At 36.7% G+C, this 12,229-nt stretch overlaps 2 protein-coding genes and 1 long non-coding RNA gene across 8 annotated transcripts; 1 reads left to right on the forward strand and 2 right to left on the reverse strand.

The window, feature by feature from the left end:
- Nucleotides 1-1,460: 1,460 nt before the first annotated feature.
- On the reverse strand, nt 1,461-4,953 carry LOC112151317 (apolipoprotein D). Of its 3 annotated transcripts, none has more exons than XM_024280172.2 (5): nt 4,607-4,953; nt 3,411-3,539; nt 3,221-3,342; nt 2,075-2,160; nt 1,461-1,990 (listed from the first exon to the last, which is right to left on the reverse strand). In XM_024280172.2, the coding sequence occupies exons 2-5, from the start codon at nt 3,519-3,521 to the stop codon at nt 1,749-1,751; spliced, it is 561 nt and encodes a 186-aa protein (XP_024135940.1). In that variant the 5' UTR covers nt 3,522-3,539; nt 4,607-4,953; the 3' UTR covers nt 1,461-1,748. The 3 variants fall into 3 exon arrangements, with proteins under 3 accessions (XP_024135940.1, XP_024135938.1, XP_024135939.1); XM_024280170.2 differs by having other exon boundaries at nt 4,653-4,952; XM_024280171.2 differs by lacking the exon at nt 4,607-4,953 and having other exon boundaries at nt 3,411-3,552.
- On the forward strand, nt 2,985-3,755 carry LOC118600275. Its single transcript, XR_004949899.1, has 2 exons — nt 2,985-3,324; nt 3,454-3,755. It is a non-coding gene; the product is annotated as an uncharacterized LOC118600275 (long non-coding RNA).
- Nucleotides 4,954-6,740: 1,787 nt separating the features above from the next.
- Nucleotides 6,741-11,658, reverse strand: LOC112151546 (apolipoprotein D). Of its 4 annotated transcripts, none has more exons than XM_024280524.2 (5): nt 10,407-11,658; nt 8,860-8,984; nt 8,676-8,797; nt 7,292-7,377; nt 6,741-7,221 (listed from the first exon to the last, which is right to left on the reverse strand). In XM_024280524.2, exons 1-5 carry the CDS (start codon nt 10,522-10,524, stop codon nt 6,953-6,955), a joined length of 720 nt encoding a protein of 239 aa, XP_024136292.1. In that variant the 5' UTR covers nt 10,525-11,658; the 3' UTR covers nt 6,741-6,952. The 4 variants fall into 4 exon arrangements, with proteins under 4 accessions (XP_024136292.1, XP_024136291.1, XP_024136293.1 ...); XM_024280523.2 differs by having other exon boundaries at nt 8,860-8,987; XM_024280525.1 differs by having other exon boundaries at nt 8,860-9,090; nt 10,407-10,543.
- Between the last annotated feature and the right edge of the window lie 571 nt (nt 11,659-12,229).

Here is a 12,229-nt window from a genome sequence, read left to right on the forward strand (position 1 = left end):
AACAACAGAACCAAATCTAAAGACATTTTTCCACATTTTCTATAAATGTTATTTTGTTTTTGAAGACTAGAACTAAAATAAAGAAAAGTAAATCAGGAAGAAACCTTGAATCAACATAAATCTGAGTACATGTAATGCTGTTGTTGTTCTTTATTAAGCATCCTAATTGAAGTCATTGATCAGGAAAACAACACAAATATTTGATTCAGGAGGAAAATGGTTTTGATCACAGAAATAAACAAATCTGTTCTTGTTTGGCCCTTTGGGCTCTAAAGATCAAATAGGTTTATGAAATTTAGATAAAAATAAGAGATCGTAGTTCTTAAAAAGTGCTGCAGGTTATTGATTTTATGACCGGAGCCCAAGAGTCAGTAGGAATTAGAACGAGGGCCGCATCTGGCCCGTTAAAAATGTTAAAAAGTTACAGTTTCAAGTTTTAATAATTGTCTTTCTGCGAGCTTTTTGGACTATTTTGGGATTTAGCTAATATTTTAGCTACATGCTAGCTGTTTTGGCTATGCTAAGCTATTTTTTTAGTTTTGTAGGCTAATTTGGCATTTAGCTAATATTTTACCGGGTTATCAGCTTCAGTGTTTTCAGCTTTCAACTTCAGTGTTTTCAGCTATCAACTTCAGTGTTTTCAGCTTTTAACTTCAGTGTTTTCAGCTATCAGCTTCAGCGTTTTCAGCTTTTAACTTCAGCGTTTTCAGCTTTTAACTTCAGCGTTTTCAGCTTTCAACTTCAGTGTTGTCAGCTTTTAACTTCAGTGTTTTCAGCTATCAGCTTCAGCGTTTTCAGCTTTTAACTTCAGCGTTTTCAGCTTTTAACTTCAGCGTTTTCAGCTTTTAACTTCAGTGTTTTCAGCTATCAACTTCAGTGTTTTCAGCTTTTAACTTCAGCGTTTTCAGCTTTTAACTTCAGCGTTTTCAGCTTTTAACTTCAGTGTTTTTAGCTTTTAACTTCAATGTTTTCAGCTTTCAACTTCAGTGTTGTCAGCTTTTAACTTCAGTGTTTTCAGCTATCAACTTCAGCGTTTTCAGCTTTTAACTTCAGTGTTTTCAGCTTTTAACATAAGCGTTTTCAGCTTTAAACTTCAGCGTTTTCAGCCTTAAACTTCAGTGTTTTCAGCTTTTAACTTCAGTGTTTTCAGCTTTTAACTTCAGCTTTTTTAGCTATCAATTTCAGCATCTTCAGCGACCAAATTTAGCGTACAGCATTCACACTAACATTATCACAGGTAATGCTGTATATATAGTTCATAATTATGTTAAAAAGTTACAGTTTAAAGTTTTAAAAATGTCATTTTAATTGTTTATCCTAGTTGGTGTGTTTTGGATTTTGGCCCGTTGTATGATTGAGTTTGACATTCCTGCTTTAGTATTTTCTTTCTTTCTTTCTCTTCAAAACTTTGCAACGCAGATTCTTTTTTTTGTTTTTACAAATCAAACAAAGCAAACAGCTGATCTCTGATCCATATTTATTCAATCCCACAAAAGATTCAAGAACAGAAACATTTCATTTGTTTAAATCAGATTTTTCAACTTTAACTTCATGTTTTTCAGCACAAATAACATCTTTAAAGAAGTGAAAACATAAAGAAGATTTTAAATAATCATTTTCCTATTTTTTATTTGCTTTGACAGATTTATTTATGAGCGTTTCTTCATCAGAAGATGAAAAATTGAAGGATTTCTGCCCTTTTTCAAATCAAGTGAATCATTTCAAAGTCAGATTTCATGGCGTTACATTCAGTCGCTGAGGGGGGGCTCCATGCAGTCCTGGTCCACCTCCTGCAGCCTGGAGGTCTTGACTCCTTCCTCCTCCAGGACCTCCCTGCAGCGCTGGAGCACCTCCGGGGTCAGGGAGGGCGAGCGGGAGAAGATCCAGGCGTACTCCACGTGGAAGACGTGGTAGAAGTCCATGCAGGAGTAGACCACGGCGTGGGAGGAGTAGTCTGTGGCCAGGACCCAGTCTGGGACGGGGGGGACGACTGAGGGCGGCACAACCACAACTTTAGACGTCAGAGAACTTCAGAAGAACAAAGATCTGAACGCAGAGCAGCTGCAGAACTTACATTTACCAAAATGAGCGAGAAGTTTGGCCGGCTCGTCGCTGTGCGGCGTGACCAGAACGCCGTCGAAATGCCACTCTCTGCCGAAACTGCATCAGAAGGAAGAGAGTCACCCAGGTGCAGATTCATTTATTTATTTATTTATACAAATTTCGAAACTCATTTGAGTTTGCAAAATTTCAAACATTTAAGAATTTTTCAATAGTTTTTTTCTATTTTTTGGGAGAAAATCATCCTGATGAAGATACTGCTGCAGAAACAAAAGTCATTTCTAGTTTGAATTTTTAATGAAACATTTAATTTTGAACAGATATAAGGATATTATTATTATTATTATTATTATGACAAATTTTGAAAACTCAAAGGAGTTTGCAAAATGTTTAAAGTTTAAAACTTTTGAAAAATGTTCAAGTTTTTGAAAAAATGTCAAACTTTTGAAATATTTGAAAACTTTTCCAAAGTCTTTTACTTTAAAAATGTTCCTAATCATCCTAATGAAGATGCTGCTGCAAACACGACATTTTGTAATGAAACCTTTTATTTTTTAAATATAATTAACAATAGCAGAGATGAAGGTTTTTTGTTTTGTTTTTTTCTTGAGTTTGAAAATGTGAAAACTTTTCAAAAGTTTTCACATTTTTCTAAAGAGTATTAATTTGTTGAGACAATGAAGACGCTGCAAAAACAAAAACAATTTTTAATTTTAAAATTTAATCAAACTTTATTTTTTTATTTTAAAATATATAAGGATGAGATTACATAAAAAAATATTTTTAAAGGTTTAAAAACTTTTCAAAATTGGAAAACTTTAAAAAGTTTTTAAACTTTTCAGAAGATTTTGAATTTGTTTAGAAGAAATCATCCTAATGAAGATGCTGCTTCACAAACAAATGCAATTTTTAATTTTTTAATGCTAATTTTGAAAAGTTTTCACATTTTTCAAAGGTTTAAAAAGTTTTGATATTTTTCAAAAGTTTTTTAGTTTGTTGAGAAAAAATCATCCAAATGATACTGCTCCAAAAACTAAATACATTTTTAACTTTAAACATGACATTTTTAATAAGGATGGGAGGGGCTTGTTGTTTTTTCTCCCCAACAGAACTAAATGCTGCTAAACGTTAATTGATTAATTGATTCCTTCATCCTTACAGGAAGTGGGAGTTGGTCACGTGGACGGTGGCGTTCTCCATCAGGGTCAGGTTGGACCGGATGCATTTCCCCGGAGCGGAGAACGCCGGCAGCTTCTGCACCAGGTACCAGCTTCCCACGAACTGTCGGGACAGAGTCACGTTAGCGTGGGACGCTCGGAGGGAGGCGGGGCTGTGCGAGAGCGTCTCACCTCCTCCAGGGTGAAGTTGGCCTGAACCTCGGGGGTCTTGCAGGGACCCCAGCCGAAGGTCTGAGCCGAGGCCAGGGGGAGCAGCAGCAGGAGGACGAGGGAGGCCCGCATGGTCGGAGGAGGTCTCAGCTGATCCAGAAGAGAGTTCAGATCGTCTTCAGTCGCATGTCACCCGAATCCAGCAGGATTAATCATCAACCTGAGGCTTCATCTGTGACCCTCAGGAGGTCAACGGCTCCAATCCGACCATTTCAAACTTGATTTTGAGGAATATCCTGAAGTTTTAACACTTTTTTGACTGACCTGAATATTTGTCACCGATTTAAAAGTTTTGTTTTTGCAGAATTTCAGCCGTTTTCTGTCGTTTCTGGTTTTCTTCTCTTCGTTCTCATCGGCTGCATCTTTTGTTTGACCTTTGCAAACATTTGCTCCCGTTTCCAGTTTACATTTGACTTGTTTGACTTGTTGTCTTTGACGTGCTCAGAATTTAACATCTGAAGTCTCTAATTTAATTTGTTTTCATTCCAAATTAAATTTAAAGATTTTAAGCATTTTTTTTTTGCTTTAAAACTTTCTTAACTAAATCAAACATAAAAGTTACAACACAGAAATCCTTGAAACTTTAACTGGAACTTCGTCTGTTTTTTTTAACTTAATATTTGCTTTTTATGTCCATTTATATTTTCCTATTTTCTCTCTAAATGTTTAGACTTTAGTTTTAAAGCATATAAATGGTTTGCTATCAATTTTTGTGATTTTTGTAGCAAAAAAATGACAAAATTCCCCTCTCAGAATTTAATTTTTTTGTTTATTTTGAAATAATTGTGTAATAAAATATAGTTATGAAAAAAGAAACTGGAGTTTTTAATGTTAAATGTTGCCACAAAACTGTTTTCAAGATAAATTTATGGATAAAATTGTGAACAATAAAAGGTGAAAACTGGGTCCATGTTCAGCTTTTGGGACAATTTGCTCCAATGATTTGTAATAAAACACATAAAAACTGTTTCATTTTTAAGAAAAAGTATTAAACTGAAGGGAAACGCAGCTCTAATCTGATTCAGCAGAAAAGCCGTTGAGGCTTAAAGAAACAAAGTGTGACTCAGAAACTGTTTTTTTTTTCCAGACGACAAACATTTTCAAACGTTTTTTAAAAATGTAAACATAAAAAATATAAGTTTTGAGGTTTAACTCACCAGAAAGTTTTTTTTAAGTGTGGTGCAGCAGACGGACGTCTCTTACCGGAGCGGCGTGAAGGCGTCAGCTGGAGGTCGGAGGTCCAAGTGTCGGATGGAGATGCAGCTCAGATCTTTCAAAGGTGCTGCGGTTGAGTCACTGCAGGGCGTGTGGCGACGCTCACGCCGACATTCCCACACGGGGCAAGTCAGTCGGCATTAACGAACAAAGCGGCATCATTCAGGTGACTCGTGTCAGAGGTGAACGTGTCCTCCATCACCTTCAGAGACGAGAAGAACAAACATCTGAGAACGACGTGGAGGAAATGGTGAAACTGCAGCTCGACAGGAGACAACATTTTATTTTGGATTAAAAAAGTCAAATGTTTTGTTTTTGTTTATGTTTTAGAACACGTGTGTCAAAGTCAAGGCCCGGGGGCCGGATCCGGCCCTCCAGATCATTCTATTGTTATTAATGACTCGATGTTATCTTGAACTTATTTCTAACTTGTATAATTTTGACAAAATATATTTTTATGGAGAGTAAAATATTGAAAGTTATTTAAGGTTTAAGTTGATTTATTCTGGAATAATATTCCTGTATTTTTATTATTCATAATTATGTTAAAAAGTTACAGTTTTAAAGTTTTAAAAATTGTCATTCTGATAGTTTTTAGGACTATTTTGGAATTTAGCTAATATTTCAGCTACATGCTAGCTGTTTTGGATAATTTAGGTGTTCTTCCGTTTTTAGACTCAAGACCAGACCATGACCGGGCCCCCTCCGTGTTTCACTTCTGCTTCATCTGTGACAGCAGCTTCAGTTTGGTCTCATCCTTTGGTGAAGTCCAGACTCACACAGCAGCTGTCTGCGTTCAAACCAGCAGATGATGGATCACCTGAGACGGAAAATCTTCTCTATCCTTTTTTATGCCGTTTTTTTTATGTTTTTTCTCCCCAAAATATTCAATCAAAACAGAAATTCTGAATCAAATTTTGATTTTTTTTAATTCAGTTAATTTTTTTTAAAACTGTGAAGTCAATTTTTAAAAATATTTCTGATTATTTTGGGAAACTATTTTTTTTGTTCTTTCCAACAACCAAGCAAACATATTAAAAAAGAATAATTTAAAATGTCCCCTTTAACAGAAAAAAAGCCCCTATGATGATGCTGCCACCACCATGCTTGAGCACAGATGCTGGTTTGACAAGAAATTTATATTTAAAAAAAAATGTTCTAACCATAGTCACTCTTTTTTTTTAATTAACATTTAGTGCAAATCAGTAGTCATATCAAATAGATACAATTATTTTTTCATTTATGGTATAGTAGCTTCCCACCAAAAACAATAGTCAGTTTTTAATGAAGAGTTTCAGATCGTTTCAGCTTCTCTTTCTATAGAAACTAACGTTCTTTTTTTTTTATTTCAGACTTTAGCTGCTGATTTACATTGTTTTCTACTATATAAATTGTTTTAGGTTGTGAGCAAAGACACATTTTATCTCCTTTATGGTTAAAAAGAACTGAAAAAAATCAAATTGTTAAATATTTGCAGTTTTTTTTAATAAAAAATTTCCCTATTTTGACCGTTGAGTCATTTGTTGGAAGATTTTCAATAAAAATATCTTTTTTTTCCAGAGGTTTATGAACTTCTTTTTGGTTTGTTTCCTTTGTTATGATCTTTATGTCATTTCATCATTTTGTTCTTTCAGAAGGACGGATCTGAAAACATCTGGATGGATGTGAGGATGAAACCTTAGACCTGCTTGACCTCTGACCTCCGGATGGTCGACCTACATCTCCTGCAACTTCAGAGGATTTGAACAAATCGGTCGATGGTTTGAAATCGTTCTGGTTCTCCTGTGATTTGGATGTTGGAGAATGTTGTTTTTTTTGTTTCTTCTGGCTTCTTTCTCTTCTTTTTGACTTTTTTTAAATTAGATTTTAAAGACATTTTCGGTTAATTTTTTGAAGTTTTGTTTTATCTTTTTGAATTTATTAATCAAATTATTTGATGGATGATTTAAAGTTCATATTTTGAAGGAGTTTATGCTGGAATCAAACTGATTTTAGGGTTTAAATTCGCCTGCTTTTATGAACATCTTGGCGCCATCTGCTGGTCAGAAAAAGAATTGCACCAGAAAGAAAAAAAACTTCCTTTTTGTGAAGATGAGAATTTATTCCAAAATAACAACATGAAAAGAAGAATTTAAACCGTTATGAGTAAAATTAGAGTCAGAAATAAAATATGTCACTAAAGTGAAAACAGACGATGCTTTAAGTTTATCGCTACAGATGAAAATAAAAACAATAAAAAAATAAGAAATCTGCTTTCAAACAGCGGAAGGTTTTGATCCTTCAAATCCCTAAGTCATGGAGAGCCCTGATTGGCTGAAGGTGATGCTCCCCTCCTCCTCACAGTCCTGCTCCACCTCCTGCATCTTGGAGGCGTCGACCCCCAGGTGGCGCAGCAGCTCCTCGCCGCGATGCAGGACGTCCGGAGGCAGCGAGGCCGAGCGCGACAGGATCCAGCCGTAGTCCAGGTGGAAGACGCCCAGCACGTCGGTGCAGGAGTACACCACCGAGTAGCTGTCGTAGTCGGTGGACAGAACCCAGGTGGGGCTGAGGGGGGCGACTGGGGAGATCAACGGGACAGGAAGTGAGCGGAGACTCAGCAGAGACGAGAAACCTGAAGGTTTACTCACTGTAGAAGAAGTTCAGCGAGAGTTTGGCCGGCTGGTTTCTGTCCAGAATCACAGCTTCTCCCTCCACAACCCACTTCCTGTCCCAGCTGGAGGAAAGGAGAAAAGATCAAAGAGTTCACGAGAGAACGTCCCGGCCAGCAAGGCCAAATGGGTCCATATGGTTCCAAAGTGGTCAGAAAATGTGGGTCACAAATTGACTTAAGTGGACACTCAGTGGATTAGCTCGCTAAGCTAGCCAGCCGCCCGATGGACAGCGAAGTGTGCCAGCAAACTCCTCTGTAGCGACCTAGCAAACTAATCTGTAACTAGCTAGCACGCTCCTTTTTAGCAAGGTAGCAAACTCATCTGTAGCGAGCTAGCATGCTCCTTTTTAGCAAGGTAGCAAACTCCTCTGTAGCGAGCTAGCAAACTCATCTGTAGCTAGCTAGCACACTCCTTTTTAGCAAGGTAGCAAACTCATCTGTAGAGAGCTAGCAAGCTCCTCTGTAGCAAGCTAGCATGCTCCTCTGTAGCGAAATAGCAAACTCATCTGTAGCAAGCTAGCAAGCTAATCTGTAGCAAGCTAGCAAGATCCTCAGTAGCGAGCTAGCAAACTCATCTGTAGCTAGCTAGCATCTCATCTGTAGCGAGCTAGCAAGCTGCTCTGTAGCGAGCTAGCACGCTCCTTTTTAGCAAGCTAGCAAACTCCTCTGTAGCGAACTAGCAAACTCATCTGTAGCAAGCTAGCAAACTCATCTGTAGCGAGCTAGCAAACTCATCTGTAGCAAGCTAGCAAACTCATCTGTAGCGAGCTAGCAAACTCATCTGTAGCAAGCTACCAAACTCCTCTGTAGCGAGCTAGCAAACTTATCTGTACCTAGCTAGCAAGCTAATCTGTAGCAAGCTAGCAAACTCCTCTGTTGCGAGTTAGCAAACTAATCTGTAGCTAGCTAGCAAACTAATCTGTAGCTAGCTAGCAAACTCCTCTGTAGCGAGCTAGCAAACTCATCTGTACATAGCTAGCAAGCTAATCTGTAGCAAGATAGCAAACTCCTCAGTAGCGAGCTAGCAAGCTTCACTGTTGTGAGCGTCGACTGTATATAATTTTTTACAGTCAATGGTTGTGAGCTAGCGAGCTCCTCTGTCCACCAGGAGGCTGGCTAGCGTAGCGAGCTAACCCACTGGGCGATCTCAGGTGGGTCGCCACAGAAACTGCAGACGAACTCATTCTGGATCCACTTTGAAACCTGATGGATCCACTCGGTCTTTCTGGCTGGGATTTGATCCGTTTTGTCCGGATGATTTCTGAAACATATTTGATGATGATGTCATCCGCTCCTGCTCGCTTCATGGAAGTCAAAATTCAAGGTGTAAAATAATCAAATCGGTTCTTCTCGTCACTCACTACGACTGGGACGTCAGCACCTGCAGGCCGCCCTCCTCGCTCAGGCTGTAGTTGGCGCTGATGCACTTTCCCGGTGCGAAGAAGGCGGGCATCTTCTGGATCAGGTACCACCTGCCCAGGTACTGTAGACAGACAGGAACACGTTAACCTGTGGGGGCGCACAGGTGTGCTTCTGCCGCCTTACCTGGTCAAGTCTGAAGTCCTCCTGGACCTGCGGCGAGTGGCAGGAGCCCCAGTGGAAGCTCTGAGGCGAGCTCAGGGGGGGCAGCAGCAGGAGCAGGTACAGGTACAGGTAGGTGGATGACATCACTGCTTCAGGTGAGGAGAGGAGGAGGAGCTTCGATTGACAGTTTGATTCTGATCTCCTGTGCTTTTATTTTGAAAAGTCAGGTCAGTTTATGCCTTTTAGTCGATCCTGTGGAAAAGACTTTTACTTTTAGGACTTGAAGATGATCAGATAGGATTAAATTGATCTTGAAGGCTCAAATAAATTAAATAAAACACTTAAGTGAGAGTTCAGATGAAAGATTCAGGATTAAAAAAAACATTTTAAAGGGTTTTTGGACTAATTAAAAAAATCTAAGATTAATAAAAAGGTAAAGAAATTCTCTAAAAATGAACAGAAGCTCAAAGTTGTTCATATTTCTAACAATCTAATACAGAAAATATGTCCTGAAAACAACACAAGTTTTTAGATTTTGGCTAAAAAATTTTTTAATAATTAAAACCCACTTAAATACTTAGAAAATAAATCAGAAAATATAGAAAAAATGTTTTAAGTGAAAAATCATCACATAATCTGAATATTTTTTATCACAAAATTCCATTTTATTTTGATAATATCCAGAAAAAATAAATAAATTTACATTTCAGCTAAAAACAACTTTAGTCTTCCTCCGTTTGGGTTTTTTCAGTGAAGAATTTAAATCTAGTTTCGTTGCATTCTTCAGATTCAGAGACCGGCCCCTCCCGGGTGGGTTGTTTTTCCACTTTCATGTAGATTTACTTGATTTTACCTGTTTCTAAAGGTTGAATAATAAATATTCTTTCATATTGTTGTTTAAATGTTCTTTTTCCCTTGAATCTCACCCGCAGGTTAGAATCTGAGCTCACCTGTTTGTGCTCAGAGATTTTTAATCACAAAAAGGACTAAAATGATGTTTTTAAGTTTATTTTCTTAAGTTTTTTTATTCTGAACTTGTTGACATGAGGACTCCTTTAAAGCAAACTTGTTTATTTGAGATGCAGGAGAAACCGGTGAAACCAGTTTGAGCATCTTTAAAAATGTTAAACCACTAAAGACCAGAACACTTCTCAGGAATTAAATAAACAAATAAAACATTAATTCTGTTAATCTTTGGATGTTTTAACGTTTGTTTTGGTTCGTCTCATCCTCACTGTTTCCTCAAAGATGTAAAAAATTCTATTTAAAGAATCTTCACTTTTCTAAGAGGTCGATATGTTTCACATATTTAGATTTTCTAAAATGTTTTGTGGCCAAATTAGGATAAAAAACTGCAGATTTTTTATTTTTTTTATTTTCAGATAAACACATTTGACCTTAAATGATCTTTTGTTTAAAACTTCTCTAATATCTAAACAAAAAAATATATTAATAATAATAAAAATCATCTTAATCTTTTATTTATTTCACAATTTATCAACATAAGTATTAAAGTGACATTTTTTCTTTAAATTTCTATTTAAAAATGACAAAAAAACCCTTCTTACCTGGGCGCGTGCGGACCTCAGGTGGGAGATGCTGTTCCGTTCTGACCTGAACTGCAGCCTCGCGCTCTTTTACCTGAGATGAGCTCATGCTCGTGGCTTCAGGGGGCGCGTGCGTCATTTACCAAACCTCCTTTTCTTCAGAAACTGGAGGTTCTTGTCCTTCATCTGGAGGATCAATTCTGTCTTTGAGTGAAACATGAAAACATCTTCAGTTCTTGTGATGAAACTCTGAGCGTCTTCTTCACACCTTTAATTGAAATAATTTGACTGTTTACTCAGGTAAATCTAAATGACTCACCTGCTCATCTAAACCTGACAGGTAAACAGAAGAATTCTCTTTAACTTCACATCTTTTATTTCTTTTGTAAAATTAAGAGAGGAGACAGAACATTTAAATGTTTATTCTCCTCAATACTTTTATTTTACAATAATAATAAAAAAAAAAAACGTTTTCTTTCTGTCGCGGACGTCAGTGCGCATGTCCAGACAATGACATTAAAAATCAGTTTAAAAAAGTGTAAATAGTTCAGAAGAATCGTCACTCTCTCCGACTTGTTAGACTGGTGCTCTTAAATCGTTTTATTTTGAAAAACAGCACAAAAGCACCAAAGAAATCAGCTGCTTCCGACCTAAAACTCCGCGCGGAAAATGTAATTTACCTTCGTTTTAACGATGATTAAATGCAAAATATATAATCAACTAAAGATTACATTTTTTTCTTACACTTAATACCATTTACAGAAAATAATAAATGCGTAAAAAAAGAGGAAGAGAGAAAAAGAAGAAAGCTCGCGGCATTTTAGCCACCTGCAAGGTGCTCTTTTCACCAGCAGGTGGCAGCAAAGCCAAGCTCACGTTCAATCTTTCTTTGCTTTTTTTAAATGTTTTATTCCCTTCTCTGCCTTTTTTCAGTTTTACATGAAGGCTAAAAATTCTGAATATTTAGAAAATATTAAATATTTTAGAGGATCTGTTAAATTTAAAGACGACGCATGCGCTCTTTTAATAGTGACTTTGTCCCTCTCTGGTCTCATATTTAACTCAGTAATACAAACCGTCAGTTTGGTTCGGTCCGTCGGACCCCCGCCGCAGGGCTATATGGTACGGTCTGAGCTGTGCGCCCTCTGCTGGCCGTGCTGGGAACTTCAGCTTAATCATTTAACAGTATTTAATAAACATACAATATATAGAAATGCATTTTTATGTATTGACAAAATAAAGACAAGATAAATAAAATAAAAATAAAATAATTCTAATAATTTAAAATATTTTTTCTTTAAAAAAAAATCACTAAAACAGTTGATGATCATTTAGCCAAATAAAAAAAATCATCTGTTTACAGTGAATTTTCCTCGTTGAACTTTTTCAATTTCTTACTATCTTTTATTTAGATGCTAGTTTAAAATTATTTAAAAAACATTTAAATTTTGTTCACGTGGGGTTAGATTTTGTTTATTTAAAGCAGAAAATACATTAAATAAATAAAGTTCGTTTCTTTTATCAGATGCAGTTCCACAAAAAAACACAAGATGGCGACAAAGACTTACAGGTTTGGTGCCTGTCATATGAAGGTATTTTTTTACTAAATATTTATATTTGGTTAAGGGCAAAAACTTTTTTATGTTAAAGTATGAGTCACTTTACTGAATAAGAACAATATTTTAAATTTATTTTAAACAGTTTCTGCAGAATCCTTCATAAAAACTCACAAACATAAATAACTTCCACACAGGTGTGAGTCTAAAGATGATTTATTTCCAGTGTTTGTTGGGAGGGGGCGCGTTGGCCCCTTCGTTCTGCTCAGCAAACATCATTTCATGCAG

The sequence above is a fragment of the Oryzias melastigma genome, linkage group LG20 (assembly GCF_002922805.2).
Source record: "Oryzias melastigma strain HK-1 linkage group LG20, ASM292280v2, whole genome shotgun sequence".
In the NCBI taxonomy this organism is placed as follows: domain Eukaryota; kingdom Metazoa; phylum Chordata; class Actinopteri; order Beloniformes; family Adrianichthyidae; genus Oryzias; species Oryzias melastigma.